Source organism: Dasypus novemcinctus, chromosome 15 (assembly GCF_030445035.2).
Source record: "Dasypus novemcinctus isolate mDasNov1 chromosome 15, mDasNov1.1.hap2, whole genome shotgun sequence".
Taxonomy (NCBI): domain Eukaryota; kingdom Metazoa; phylum Chordata; class Mammalia; order Cingulata; family Dasypodidae; genus Dasypus; species Dasypus novemcinctus.
In genome coordinates, this window is record NC_080687.1 from 88,646,682 (window position 1) to 88,662,384 (window position 15,703).

At 36.1% G+C, this 15,703-nt stretch overlaps 1 protein-coding gene across 1 annotated transcript in view; it reads right to left on the bottom strand.

The window, feature by feature from the left end:
* VWA8 (von Willebrand factor A domain containing 8) overlaps positions 1 to 15,703 on the bottom strand; it is a 429,880-nt gene that overhangs the window by 125,657 nt on the left and 288,520 nt on the right. Inside the window, exons 30-35 of the mRNA XM_058276628.2 lie at positions 12,628 to 12,732; positions 11,705 to 11,769; positions 11,154 to 11,279; positions 10,047 to 10,156; positions 9,236 to 9,390; positions 2,336 to 2,531 (exon numbers count right to left, since the gene is read on the bottom strand). Of these exons, the coding sequence (XP_058132611.1) occupies positions 2,336 to 2,531; positions 9,236 to 9,390; positions 10,047 to 10,156; positions 11,154 to 11,279; positions 11,705 to 11,769; positions 12,628 to 12,732 (757 nt within the window). The remainder of the gene's footprint in view (positions 1 to 2,335; positions 2,532 to 9,235; positions 9,391 to 10,046; positions 10,157 to 11,153; positions 11,280 to 11,704; positions 11,770 to 12,627; positions 12,733 to 15,703) is intronic.

Consider the following 15,703-nt stretch of genomic DNA (forward strand, 5'->3'; position numbering starts at 1 on the left):
GTTTTCGGGTTCACCCTTCCAGAATTTGCCCTGAGCACAGAGAAGCAACTTGCAGACAGCTGGGGCAGTGTGAGAAACAACTAGGTTGAAGTGGCTGGGGCACTGTCACACAAGATAGCACAGGGTGGGGGTGTGAGGGGTGTGAAAGCTTTTCAAAGGGAGTGGGGCGGAGGCTTTCACTGGAGGTTCTGTTAAGTTATGAACAGGGGAATTTCCTAAGGCCACCAGCAAGCCAAGCCCAGAAAAAGCAGCAGGCTCTTTGGCTCCACACAGGCTCAGCTAAGACAGAGAGTACTCTGCACTTTGCATTTGCCCCAACTGACCTTGATAGGAGGGCTAAGCTTTGAAGGAAACCACCAGTCAAAGCAAAGCCAATTTGCAAAAAGATGCTTTTTGCTACCGTTTGTCTGTTTTGATTAGTTCCTGGTATTCAGGAAAATCTCTGTCATATCTCTAGCTAGATGCAAACTTAAGGAACAGACAGCTCAGGGACAAACTACTGGTATACACAACAACAAAAATGAATCTCAAATACACCATTATCTTAAGTGAAAAAAGCCAGACTCAAGAGACCACATACTGCATGATTCCATTTATCTGATATTCTGGAATAAGTAAATCTATAAAGTCAGAAATCTGATCAGTGGTGTTTTGGGGGTGGGCAGAGGGATTACCACAAAGGTATGGGGGTAGTTTTTGGAGTGAGAGAACTGTTCTTTATCTTGATTATGGTGGTAATTACATAACAGCATGCATTTGTCAAAACTTACAGAAGTAAACACTAAAAGGGTAAATTTTATTGTCAATTTTACTATGTATAAATTGGACTTAATAAGAACAAATGTATACTTAAAAATATCTCTGTGTCCAATATGTATTGAATGAGCAGGAGGGGGCAAAAGAGGAAGAGAGAAAACTATTAGGAGGCTCCTTCAGAATTTCAGTTTGATGTGGTGGTGACGTGGATAGGATGTTGGCAACAGGATGGAGACAAGTGAGTGTATGCAAGATGTACTAGTGAGATAGTATCAGAAGAACATGATGACTGATGAAGGATTAGATGTGGAGCACAAGGGCAAAGAAAGCAGCAGGACTGACCCAGGTCTCTGAGGAGATGACGGCACACTAAGCCCTGGTGCAGAACTTCTTGTATTTCCTATGTTCTGTAAGGCCCCTGTACCTTTCACATGTAGCTCCTTCTGTCTAGAACAATCCTTCATTTGATTACCTCCTACTCATCTTTCAAGAGTCAGCACATAATCACCGGTCTGAGTTGTAAGCCTTTCTTCCATGTTTTTATGCCACCTTGTGAATATTTCTATCATAGCAACTATTACACTGTACTACAATTGTCACTCTATTCATCTGCCTCCTCTACCAGGCTGAGTGCTCCATCAAGAAAAGACTGTTTTCTTTTACTCTGTCCTCAGTGTTTCACACAGTGTCTGGAACACAGTGGAAGCCCAACAAATGTTTGTTTAATGAATGAATAAAAAATATTTTTAAGGATATGGAGATTTATTTTGTAGGGTTTTTGTTTAGAAGGAACTAATTCTAAATGTTATCCTATAACTAGGATTTCTCAAATCTAGTAACAGATTATTATATTTAGCATTATATTCATGAAGGCCACACTAGCATCAATGTACACGTAGGATAATATATTACTATCACCATTTTCCTAATTATCCATTATGTTGAAAGTCAATGTGGTTCAGTAAGAATAGCTCCAGACTTGGGATTAGAAGACCTCTGTGCAAACCTGGGCTCTGCTGGTCACTGGCTGGGTGAGCATGGGCAAGTTATTTACCTTTCTCTGTCTAAGTGTCCTAACACATGAATCTGCGAGCCTACTAATGATCCCATCAGGTTTTGAAGTTTAAATGAATTTATATAAGGAAAAATGATCAATACAAGGACTTGGCATATGATGCAGACATATAAATATAGGTTGATTTTAAGAGCACTGATGAGTGAATCAGTCTGCAGAAGGGGTGGCCTTCAGTCATGGGGAGTTTAGACAAAAATCAGGCTGCAGTTTCTATGCCTACTAGTCTACTCGTTTAAAAAATTTCTTTGAAAACAAGCTCGAAGTAATGTTATTGCATAGCTTGTAATGCAAGTGAAGATGAGTTTCAACAGCAATGGCTACAATCACCCACTGTGTGAAGATGAGGGAGAACTTTCTGAGCACACAGAGGTCTTTTTAGCTACTTTCAGAACCTATATAGCATTATCCATATTAAAAATATGGAAGGATAATGATAAATATCTCCTACAAAAAGCAAACTACCTTTGCCCACCATGGTATATTATGAATTGCTTAGCTTCTTACCTCTTGGATAGATATCTTTTAGAGGGACTTCTCCTGGGGGCAAAACCCTGACTATTTGAGTAGTGTCTAAAAGAGTCACACAATTCCTCTGTTTTGGAGCTCCACTTTTCTTCTTTCTTCCATAGAATGCCAAATCAGTGCCACTTGGTTTATTCAAAGATGACTGCCTTTTCCAAGAATAAACTTCACTGGGTGACTGTGGGAAAACAAAGAGATTAAATTACTGAAGTTCTGTATACTACATATATCACAACATTTACAAGGCAGCTCTTTGATCAGGTATCAATGGTAAATTTGTATTTCGCAGGTTTAAGAAAATCAAATTCTTCCTTAACATTTTTGAATTTGGTAGATAGCTGCCTAACCAAAAGTCATAATTTTCAGACAACTGTGAAACATACAACTTAAACTTTTAACTGTTTAAATAAATCATAACTAAGAGGGAATATAACAATAAATCTTGTTTAAAAATAAAATGAACACCTATGCATTCACTACCTGGCGTAAGGGATAAAACAATACCTGAACTTTTTTTTTTAAGATTTAAAAAAAATTTCTCTCACCCCCCGCCCCCCATTTGCTGTGTGTTCTTCTGTGTCTGCTTGTATTCTTGTCAGTCGCACCGGGAATCTGTGTCTCTTTTTGTTGTGTGATCTTGCTGTGTTAGTTCTTCATGTGTGTGGCACCACTTCTGGGCAGGCTGCACTTCTTTTATGTGGGGCAGCTCTCCTTAAGGGGTGCACTCCTTGTAGATGGGCTCCCCTATGCAGGCATCACGCCTGTATGGCAAGGCACTCCTTGTGTGCATCAGCACTGCATGTGGGCCAGCTCACCACATGTGTCGGGAGGCCCTGGGTTTGAACCCTGGACCTCCCATGTGGTAGGCAGATGCTCTAACAGTTGAGCCAAATCTGTTTCCCGATACCATACTTTTGAAGCCCCTGGAGGACCCCTTTCCAATCACAATTCTGTTTTCCATACATTGAACTCTTCTTGAATTTTGTATTACTTATTCCCTTGCTTTACTTTAACATTTTACCACATAATCACTAGGCAATATATTATTTAGTTTGCCAGATTTCAACTGGAATCACATTCTATGCTTTTTCTAGGACTTGATTCTTCTTCTGTGTCTCAACTTAATGCTTATGAGGTTGAACATGTTTTCTTAAGTTTATTGCCATTCATGTTTTATCTTGTGTGTGATATATGTTTATATTTTGGCTCATTTTATACAATTAGATTGTTTTTCTTACTGATTTATAGGACTTGTTTAAATATGCTGGGTAATTATCCTTTATGGGTTACAAATATCTACTCCTGTTTATGACTTGTCTTTTTACTCTGGTGTCCTTGAGGATTAAGTCCTTAATCCATTAGGAATTTATTTTTGTGAATGGTATGAGGGAAGAATCCATGTCCATCTTTTCTCACAAAGATAGCTCATTGTCCAAATACCATTTACCTTGACTCGCTGATATTAAACGCTATCATAAAACATGTTGTTTCCAATATGCATTCATCTGCTTCTGGGTACTTCATTCTGTTCCACTGTATATTTTTGTACTCTTAGGCCAATACCACAGTCTTATTTCCTGCAGCCTTACATTCAGTGGTCAAGTGGCTCTTCCTGGTTCTTCATCAGAATATCTTGGTTATTCTTTGCTCTTCCATAAAAATTTTAGAATAGCTTATAAAATAAAAAAAAAACTTTTGGGGTATTTATTGACATTACATTAAATATATAGGTCTATTTGGAGAGAAGGGACATCTCTCTCTTTACTAACATGGTCTGTCTTTCCACTTATTTAAGACTTCCTTCATGTCTATCAATTAAGGTTTACCATTTTCTCTGAAAAGATCCTATACATATTTTGTTAGATTTATTCTTAAATTATCTTTTTGTTATTATAAATAGTATATTTTAAAAAATTGAATTTCTAACAGTTTGAAGCTGGTATTTAGAAATATAAATGATAATTTTTTTTAAAATTTACTTTTTTGGATGTAAAGTTCTGTGAGTTCTAACACATATATAGGCCCGTGTAACCATCAACACAATTAGGATATAGAATAGTTCCATCAACTCCCCAAAATTCCCTCTTGCTATCCATTTATAGTCACTCCCCAACCTCGAACTCCTGGCAGCCACTGATCTGTTCTGTCACTAAAGCGTTATCTTTTTGAGAGTGTCTTATAAATGGAGCCAGATAGTATGTAACCTTTTGAGATTGTCTCTTTTCTTTCAGCCCAACACCTTTGAGATTAATCCAAATAGTTTTAAGTATCTCAACAGTTTGTTCCTTATTACTACTGAGTTGTATTCCACTGTATGGATGTACCACCATTTGTTTATCCATTTATCAGTTGAAGGACATTTGGGCTGTTTCTAGATTTGGGCTAGTATAAATAGAGCTGCTAGAAATATTCTCCATGTACAGATTTTCAGGTGGACATAAGTTTTCAGGTTTGTAGGGAAAATACCTAAGAGTGGGACTGCTGGGACACATGGCAAGCATATGTTTAACATTATAAGAAACTACCAGTTTTCCAGAGTGGCTGTACCATTTTCCATTCCCAACAAAAATGTATGGAAATTTCCTTAGCTCTGCATCCTTGCCAGTACTTGGTATTATCAATATTTTAAATTTTTGCCATCATGGTTTTAATTTGCATTTTCCTAATGGCTAATGATGTTACCATCTTTCTTTGGGCTTATTTTCCATCCCTATATTCTCTTTGGTAAAGTGTCTGTTCAATTCTTTGCCCATTTTTAAAAATTGGATTGTTTGTTTTCTTACTGTTGAATTTTGAGAATTCTTTATATATTCTGGAAACAAGTCCTCTGTCAGATGTGGGATTTGCAAATATTTTCCTCAGACTGTACTGTCTTTTCATTTTCTTAAAAGTATGTTTTATAGAGATGAAGTTTAAACTTTTAATAAACTGTAATATGTTGATATTTTCTTTTATGGATTTTGTATCTGGTGTTAGGTTTAAAAACTCTTTGCCTAATCCCAGATCATAAAGGTGTTCTGCAATGTTTTCTTAGAAGAATTTTATATTATAGTCCACTTTGAGTTAGTTTATGTGTAAAGTGTGAGGTTAAAGTTCAGATTTTTTTCATGAGTTTCCAATTGTTCCAACATAATTTTTTAAAACGACTATACTTTTTCCATTGCAATGCTTTAGTTTCTTTGTCAAAAGTCAATTAGCCATATTTATGTGCCTCCTTTTCTGGACTCTGTATTCTGTTCCATTGGTCTATGTGTCTTTCACTTCATCAGTATCATACTGTCTTGACTGGGAATTATGATCTCTTTAAATTTATCTTCTTCAAAACTGTTTTAGCTATTCTTTTTCCATTATCTTTTCATATAAATTCTAGAATCAGTTTGTCTATAATTACAAAAAATCATGGGATTTTTATTGGATTTGCATTAAATCCATAGATCAATTTGGGGAAAATTGACATCCTTAGTATGTTGAGTCTTCCAATCAATGAACAAAATACGTTTCTTCATTTATTTAGGTCTTCTTTGATTACTTGTATCAACATTTGAAAGTTTTCAGTATGCAAATCTTATATATTTTGTGCTAGACTTATACCTAAGTTTTTATTTTTTAGCACTATTGTAATTGGTATTTTTTAAAAAATTCTGTTTCTACTTGTTTACTGTTGCCAAATAGAAATATGTATGGAGTTTGTGTTTTAGTTTTCTACCCTGGGATTCCATGATTTTGTTTGAGTGATTAGGATTTAAAAAAAATATATTCCTTGAGATTTTCTATACAATCATGCTGTGATAGGGACAGTTTTATTTTTTTCATTTCCAATATGTATGCCTTTTTTTTTTTCTTATTGCTTTGTTTTTTATCCTTACTGCATATAAGCTGGTTGTCCAATTTAATGTTAAATAGGAGTGGTGTGAGTAGTCACTCTTGCCTTGTTCCCAATCTTAGGGAGAAAATACTCAGTCTTTCACCATTAAGTATAATGTTAGCTGGAGACTTTTGATAGATGTCTTTTAACAATTCCTAGATGGCTGGGTTTTTTTGTTATCATCAATGCAGCTTGGTTTTGTCATATCATGTTTTTCCTCAAAAGATATGACAATGTAGTTTTTCTTCTTTAGGCTAACATGGTATATTACACTGATTTTCAAAAGCAACCAGCCTTGCATTTCTGAGCTAAATCCCACTTCACTTGATGTATTCTTCTTGTGACATATTGTTGGATTTGACCTGGTAATATTTTTTTGAGAATTTTTACAACTATGTTCATGAAGGATATGGATCTGTAGTTTTCTTTTCTTGTGATGTCTTTGTCCAGTTTTGGTAGCCTTAAAAAATTGGTTGGGAAGTGTTTTTACCTTTTCTTTTCTAGAAGAGATTGGTGTAGATTGGATTTTATTGTTTCTTTAAATACTTTGTAGAATTTGCCAGTGATATTACCTGGGTTCAGAGATTTCTCTTTTTTGGAGGTCTTTTTTTTTAAACTATAAATTCAAATCTTTAATAGCTATAGCATCATTCAGGTTATCTGTTTCATCTGGGCTGAGTTTTAGTAGTTTGTGGCTTTTGAGAATTTGTGCATTTCATTTAGGCTGTCGTATTTATGTGTGTGTAGTAGTTCTTGGTATTTCCTTATTTTCTTTTAATATCTGATATCTCCTCTTTCATTCCTGATACTTGTTTCTTCTTTTATCAGTCTTTGTCAGTCTTTCTAGAGTTTTATCAATTTTACTGACCTTTTTAAAGTGATAGTAATGATGACAGTGGGTATCTGTATCTTATTTCTGATATTAAAAAGGATGCTTTTAAAATTTCACTATTGAAGATGATATTTGCTATAGATTTTTGAAACTATTGGGTATTAGCTTAAGAAAGTTATATTAAAATTATAATAATTTAGGTGCCTCTGGTAACTCTCAATAAGTTAATAAAAGGGAAGTGGATTTGGCTCAATGGATAGTGCATCCGCCTACCATATGGGAGGTCCAGGGTTCAAACCCAGGGCCTCCTGACCTGTGTGATGAGCTGGCCCACGCTCAGTGCTGATGTGCACAAGGAGTGCCCTGCCACACAGGGCTGTCCCCATGTAGGGGAGCCCCACACGCAAGGAATGTGCCCCGTAAGGAGAGTCACCCAGCACAAAAAAAGTGCAGCCTACCCAGAAGTGGTGCCACACACACGGAGAGCTGACACAGCAAGATGACACAACAACAACTAAAAAGAGACACAGATTCCCGGTGCTGCTGACAAGAATGCAAGTGAACACAGAAGAACACACAGTGAATGGACACAGAGAGCAGACAATGGGGGTGGGGCGGATGGGGAGAGAAAAAAAAAGTTAATAAGAGGTGACATACCGCTTTGGTGATAGTAATTTGAAGAACCAAAAGAAATCTACATAAAAGCAGAAAGACAGTGTGGTATAGTAGAAAGGATACAGATTTGAGGGTAACCTCAAATTCCAGCTCTTTTACATATAATCTTTGTAGCCTTAGGGATATAACCACTCAAAGTTTCTATTTTTCCAACTATAAAAACTTGTAGAATTGTTGCAAAATGTGGCCTAAAAAATAGGATTGCTATCTTAACACGCTGAAAGGCTGCCTGGCTGACTCTAATCCCAATTTAACAAATATTCATTGAACACCTCCTATATGGTAGATACCAGGGATAGAGCTTTTCATTCACCAGGCACGGTCACTATTCTTACAGGCTGTAGAGGATTTCTATAAGGTAATACAAATCAGTATCTTATACTTAGGCTTTACTTTCTTTTTAGGTTAACATAATATTTATATACTAATTTCTTCAATGAAAAGAAAGGGATCAAAGATCAAATTTTTTTAGTGGCCCCAGTATTTTCTCTATTAATAGCAGCAAGTATTATAGAAAACAAGTCTCTCTCTTTCATTCCGTCAAGGCTGCTATAGAACTACATAACAACATGTTTCATTTCAGTTATATAATATTACAGCAATTGTGCTTTTACTTGATAATTAAGAAGGCAGATGGCAAAGCCCTAAACCATATATTACCCACTGGGTTAACATTTCTAATGTCTTATACCCTGAAGTACTCACCACTCATTAATTACATTAAAATTTGGAGGCATGTGAGATTGGTGTAGTACCAGAGACTTTATTTTTATCTTTATATGATTCTATTATCCCATCTAAAAGCTATAAAGGAAATTAAGAGAATTAAGTGTTCACTCAAAACACATGGCGCTACATCTAGGGTTACTAGATGGCAATGTGGACTGAAATAACCTTTAAATTTCATACTCTCACATTTTCTATCAGTGGAAGATAAATTAGAAATAGCTTTTCCTTTACAGATAACAGCAGAATGACCCATTTAAGTGAAAAATAAGTTGAGAGAATCACCATTAATAGCATAATCTGGATGTTATAAAGGTATGATAAGTCAGAGCAAACTCAAGTGGAAAATGATTTGATATTTATGACTGCTGACATATTTAATCTAATTAATGACATGCCAATAAATTCTTGAAGACATACTATTTTTTGGTTGTCAAACTGTTCTCCTTGACAGATTACATGAGCACACATTAAAGCAAAATGATATAAAATAATCACCACTAGTTTAAGCATTTAACTATATCACATGAACTGTTACATATGCAGAGTACTCTTTCCCTTACTAAATGATATAATTGCATTATACTTTAAATGTTAATTTTTAAGAAGTAATGAAACAATACAGGTAGAAATACTTATGAATAATTTGGCATACAGACTTGATCTAAAATATTTACCAGAAAATTATTACATTTTTAAATTACCCTTCAAATAGGTTTATAGATTATAGGTCAAATTGAATGGAAGTAATATTTACTTGATAACTTAAAAACTTGATGCTTACCAAGAGATCTGGGAAGCCAACAACTACTGTAGCATAATTGTTGTCATCTGAGAGAATTCGGTTGGGAGAGGCAATCTTTTGTCCCACAGCTGAACTTAGATTTTCTGTTGATAGTTGATCAGTTGAAATTTTATGAGGTATGCTGAACTCTGTTTCTGAAAAATATCAGATAAACATTAGACACCACAAGCTCATAAAAAACTCCAGGAATTATTTTTTTGCAAGATTTCATTCTCACCAGCACAAACAGAAAAGCCCAAAGTAAAAAGAGAAAATCCTTTAAATTAGATTCACAGGCTTTTATCTGAGAATAATCATATTTTATTAACAAAGGCATCCTATCAAAGTGACTCCCAGTATTTATGGAATTTAAAATTTGAGTAGCAACAAACTTTATCATTGATAGCACCCTATAGAAAATACGTGAAGCTGACCCCACCCAACATTGGCAATGGTATATTTTAGATTCTTTTTGTAACTACCATTTACCTGCTAAACTGTGATGAATTATAGTAGAAATTCTGATAGCCTTGCGTGAAAAAGAGAAGATACTATCTTAAAACAGACTTGGAATCTAAATATATAAAAATTCTTACTTACCATTTGAAAAAGTAAAAAAAAACAGTTCAAAAGAGTGAACTTCATTATGATGATATGAAAGATGGTAGATTCTTATTTATTATTTCCAGGGTAGTGACTACATTTTCTCTTTTCGTATAAATAACTAAGGCTGATGTTATGACTATTCAATGATTCTAGAGGACAATGTGTACAAGCAGGCACCCATGCCACCGAAGAACACAGTATTTACCTTGTGTAACTCCAAACCCAGTGCTGGCTGGCTCCTCTTTCAACACATGCAACTGGCAAACCCCACTATCCTCAGATTCAAAGTGTGCAGGCTTAGTTAAAAGATATTTCCTGTAAACAAACAAAACACCTACATTAAATAAATTGCTTTTCTTTTTCTAATTGTGAAGCCAGGCTAAGAAAAAAACCATAGTTTTCTTCCCACAGTCTCATTTTAATATTCTGAATATAATTTGTACTTTGAGACTTTCATCATGAATTAGCAAATAAGTTTTCGACACTGAATAAAAAGGGCACACAGTAACAATGTGTACTAATACATGTGACCTAATAATCCAAAGCTTCCTGAAAGAGGAAGGGCTGTGGGAAAGGCAACTCTAATAGCGTTATGGAATTCTTTCTACACATGACTGATCAGTGGGTAAATGGGAACCTGGCCTCTGATTTGGGACCAGCTGAAGGACAGAAGCCCTTCCTGGTGGAGTCCCTCTGATGGACTTATCTCTGCTTCTCAGTAGAGGCAGCAGAAGGCGTCTTCACTTAGCTAGTGGGCTGTAGTGCATGGCGAGGGTCGGCTGGGGCCTCAAAATGTACTGTGCACCTGATAAATGCCAAGTGCCACATAACATCCCTATCATCAGATGTTACAGTCAGTGGGGGGAGGCAACACAAACATACACGCATACGAAGAACAGATGAAAGGAAGAAGAAACTTCTGGGCAGTGGATTCTGTGATGTTATAAAAAAGCAAAATTCTAGAAGGGAGACTGTGGCCCTCTGAGGAGAGAATAAACTGAAAATCTATTTTGAAGCTTTTCCAGCTTGGCAAGAATTCTTAATGTGCTCATAGGAAAAAGCACAAATAATTATTTTTCTTTAATGCAAATTTCAACCTCTTCCTCTGAAACCCTTAAAATAATTACTATGAGAAGTGATACTTTATTTTAGTTTTCTTCCCTCTCTCCTTCTACCTCTCCCTTCTAGAGATGAGGCCAAACACATAAACCGTGAATAACAGGTACAAGGAAGACAGAACGGTAAGGACGTTTGAGTGAAAAATGAGTCTGAGCGACAGCAGGCTCCCTGAGACCCTCTGTGGATCACCCACTGGTGTGTTTTGCTCTCCACCAGAAGCCATTTGTCCTCTGCGACAAGGAAAACTGTGCTGAGATTGATGGGAAGTGAGATGGTGTGAGTTCGTCCTTCTAGAACATCCAGCACAGTCAGGTTGTTCCTGGGACAACAACAACAACAAAGGAAAAGAAAATGTGAGGACAACGGTTCAGTAAACCCTGGCACAATCATTTCATGACATATTCTGCAACCCCTCAAAAGAACATTCTAAAACTAAGCAATAACATGGAAAAAAGTTAATGAGAAAACAGATAAGCAAAATTCTAAACTACATAAAGGAATGCATGAAAAGAAATACTAGAAAGTGAAATGCTGCTGTGCTAGTATTGGCTTTGTTATGGAATCATAAGCACTTTCTTTTTTTTATATGTTTTAAATGTTCTATAATGTAGGATGTATTCCTTTATAATAAAATATTAATAATCTGGTTATTTTAGTTTTATAACAAACAAGTATAGTTAAAACAGGAAACAAAATGGACAAAATAAGGATCCCAGTTTAAATCTGCTACAATGATGAACTCACCCTTTTTCTTTGTAGAATACTAGCCAGTTTTTGTGCGAAAATTCTTTACACATTTTATAGGTTTCCTAAAAACAAGACAAAACAAAACAAGATATATACATTAATTGTGTCAGATATAGTCATGTCTCTTTAGCTGCTTCTCCTTAGGTAAAGTTCCTCGACGGATAAAATGTAATTTGCAAAGAAGCTATCTGCTTATCCACTCCTAGATCTTATTGTAACATGGATTAAACTATATTTCAAACTTGCTGTGAACTATGTACTAAAACCACTTGAGAATAAAATTTTTTAAATGCTCACAAATACTGATTAGAAATAAACATGCTAACTGGTAATTAACCATGGAATTTACACCATAACATAGACACAAAGGAAATATTCTGTTTCTTAGATTTGGACATACATGGCATTTAAAAATTTATTTTTTCATGATCTTTTAAGGCCTTGGTATGCTGCCCTTCAGGTCAGAGGATAAACTTTACTTATATCCATTACTTTTTTATGAATGGCAGAGTTCTCTTGTGTTGGCTTAAAATCTTTATTTTTGGTATTTATCTAGCAGGTGCAAGCTGATGCTTACTCATAGATTCATCTTATAAATCCAAAATATAATAAGAACTATGCATATGCTATGAATATACCTCATAATGTTGTATTATTACTTTATGTGGCAAGTCTTTATGTGCATATGATGGATGCAAAATGAAGCCATTAGTTCTATATATATAAATTCTATATGTATGTGTATGTGTATATATATATATATAGTTTTGTGTGAAAATCTAAAAGAGCAAATAAGAGAAATCTTATGTGTATTATAGTAAACAAAAGGCACTGAAAGAGATAGACAAGCATGCACCATTATGGTTAGGAAGCTAAAGAAAATGCTTAGCAATTTGCCAGACAAGCTTTGTTTTCCTTACAGTCCCCTCCTTGTTCCACCAGGAAAATTTCTTAGCCTCTTCTGAAGAAAGGATGAGACGACGAAGGGCCCGGCTAGTGGTATCTAACAACAGGATGACGTTACTCTGAAAATAAAGAGAACAGTGACAAGCTCGAGATTTGTTCATTTTTTAAAGTAGTCTCTTGTCTTCCCTGCCTCCCTCTCTTCCCGAATTTGGGGGTTCCTCTAGTTGTCCTAACCCTAGTGAACTTTTTATTTTAAGAAGAACAAAAGCACTTTCTTTGGGGAAAATAAAGTCATAAAGTACCAAATTATTAATGTATACTTTGCAAAATATTGGAAACAATAAAATATGAAATGTTTGTTCCTTTACTCCATACTATTTATTGAGCAGTTTAAAATGGAGCTACAAAAATGAATTAAAGGAGGGGCGGCGGACTTGGCCCAGTGGTTAGGGCGTCCGTCTACCACATGGGAGGTCCGCGGTTCAAGCCCCGGGCCTCCTTGACCTGTGTGGAGCTGGCCCATGCGCAGTGCTGATGCGCACAAGGAGTGCCCTGCCATGCAGGGGTGTCCCCCCCGGAGGGGAGCCCCACGTGCAAGGAGCACGCCCTGTAAGGAGAGCCGCCCAGCGCAAAAGAAAGTGTAGCCTGCCCAGGAATGGTGCCACACACGTGGAGAACTGACACAATATGACGCAACAAAAAGAGACACAGATTCCCGTGCCGCTGACAACAGAAGCGGACAAAGAGGACGCAGCAAATAGACACAGAACAGACAACCGGGGTGGGGGGGGGGAAGGGGAGAGAAATAAATAAAAAAATAAATCTTAAAAAAAAAATGAATTAAAGGGGAGTGGGTATGGCTCAAGTGATTGAAGACCTGCCTCTCAGATGGGAGGTCGCCGGTTCAGTTCTTTGTGCCTCTTGTAAAAACAAAAACAAACAACAAGCAAAACAAATGAAAAAACCAAGTCAGGGAAGCTGACATGGCTCAGTGGTTGAGTACCAGCTTCCCACATGAAAGGTTCTGGGTTCGATCCCTGGCCCCTGGTACCATAAAAAAAAAAAAAAAAAGAACTAACCATGGTCCCTGCACTCAGTTATATAATCTAATTAGAAATAAAAAGAAATGTAAAAAGGTTAATGATTCATCTGTGAACCTGGTAACTTATAGTGTTGTTTCAACTTTATTTTGGAGGCTAATTTTATGGAAGTGCTCAAGAATTAAAATAGGATTTGCAACACATAGTTTCCTTCACACCATATACTCTGAGTCCTGGCTGTATTAAAATTCTACTAAACATGTTGACAAGGCTTTAATCTTTCCACCAATATCTTCACCTTTAGAACGCATCATTCTGTACAATATGTAATTCTCCATTAGGAATGTGTGTTAGGAATATTCTTTAAAATACTAACATCTGAGAAAAGCAGCATCTGAAAATTCTGAGAATGTTAATGATATCTTAGAATTTTCCTTTAGGAAAATTTAGGGAAACAGATGTGGCTCAAGCAATTGAATTCTTGCCTATGACATGCAAGGTCCCAGGGTGGTTCCTAGTCCCTTGTAAAGAAGACAACCAAAATCAACCAAAAGTTGATGCAACGGGCTAGTGTGGCGAGCTGATGCAACGAGATGATGCAACAAGAGACACAAGCAGGAACACATAATGAGAGACACAACAAAGTGGAGGTGGCTCAAGCGATTGGGTGCCTCCCTCCCACATGGGAGGTCCTGGGTTTGATTCCTGGTGCCTCCTAAAAAAAAAAAAAAAGCACATAACGAACAGACATGGCAAATGCAAAAGAGGGGGTGGGGAGAAATAAATAAAATAAATCTTTAAAAAAAAGTGTATGAAGTCTATTCTAGACTACATCTTGATTAGTATTTTTCAAAGGAGTGAATATTTTCTGAATTATAAATATGTACTTCATTAACATGAATTGTTTGCACTTAAGCAATTCAATTTGGAGTAATATTAACTTTTCTAAACTAAAAGGCCTAAAATAATAAATTTTATCCCAAAAGAAGATTAATCATAAAAATAAGTAATTTTGCATTTTTACTTCCTTTTTTGGGGTCTAAAACTTATATACTCGTAACTTGGCATAAGAGAACTGAAAGGTTATCTTTCTATGTGAAAGAAAACATACATTTCCAGCCATTGCTGTATTTAGACTGAGTTTTATAAGCAATTGGCAACATGAGAGAGTTCTGTTGCTCCATCCTTTTAGATGTTAATGGTTTCCTTCTGTAAATGACTAATGATATATTCTGTCTGAGTTTAAAAATAGAATTTTGCGTCACACATGAGTACATGTAACTGTGGCTTTGGCACTTCTTTAAGGGAGCAGGGAGGAGAAGCACGTGTGCTATTTTATTATGTTTGTATTTGACTGGGAGAAAAGTAACCCCTGGATGACCTCAATGTCCCAAAGTCTGAAATTCTAAACTTTGTACAGATGTAATAAGTAATCTCATGGGGAGGGGGGTGTCTTTATTTTTAGGCATGGCAAAGTTCCTTTCCTCACTTCAGATTTTATTTTAGCAAGGAATTTTTGAACAGCTTCTTAAACTAACCAGGAAAATCCATCTGTAGTGAAGCTTTGTTTTAAAAAGACAAGGGAGGATGAATTAAATGGAAGTACTTCTCTGCAGCATTTTAGCTTCATTTCAGTTAGGGCAACATGGGGAAGAAGGATTCGATAGCAGGACACTCGTTTTTTATTAGACTGGAATTACTTATCATTCGTTAAATTTCACAGCTGAGTGCTATTCATTTGGAATCAAACAGGTCTTATATCCTAAAAGAGTCACACTATAAAACAGACAGTTGAGATAACCTGCCTGGAAAAAAGAGGAGGCAATTCAGAGTGGAGGTATCTGGATATGCTGGGCACATCTGCTTGGGGTACTGAGGTTGTATTCTGGAAAACTGTTGAAACTGTAGCCAAAGTGCTAAGTAAGGTAGCACGCAAGAATCCAAGGAGGCAAGGTATTGGCTATGGAAGTCAAGCACTTCATTTCAATGAAAAAAGATGGTTTCTTTGATGAAGGTCATTATAATTGAACAGAGTATTAATTAGCAATGT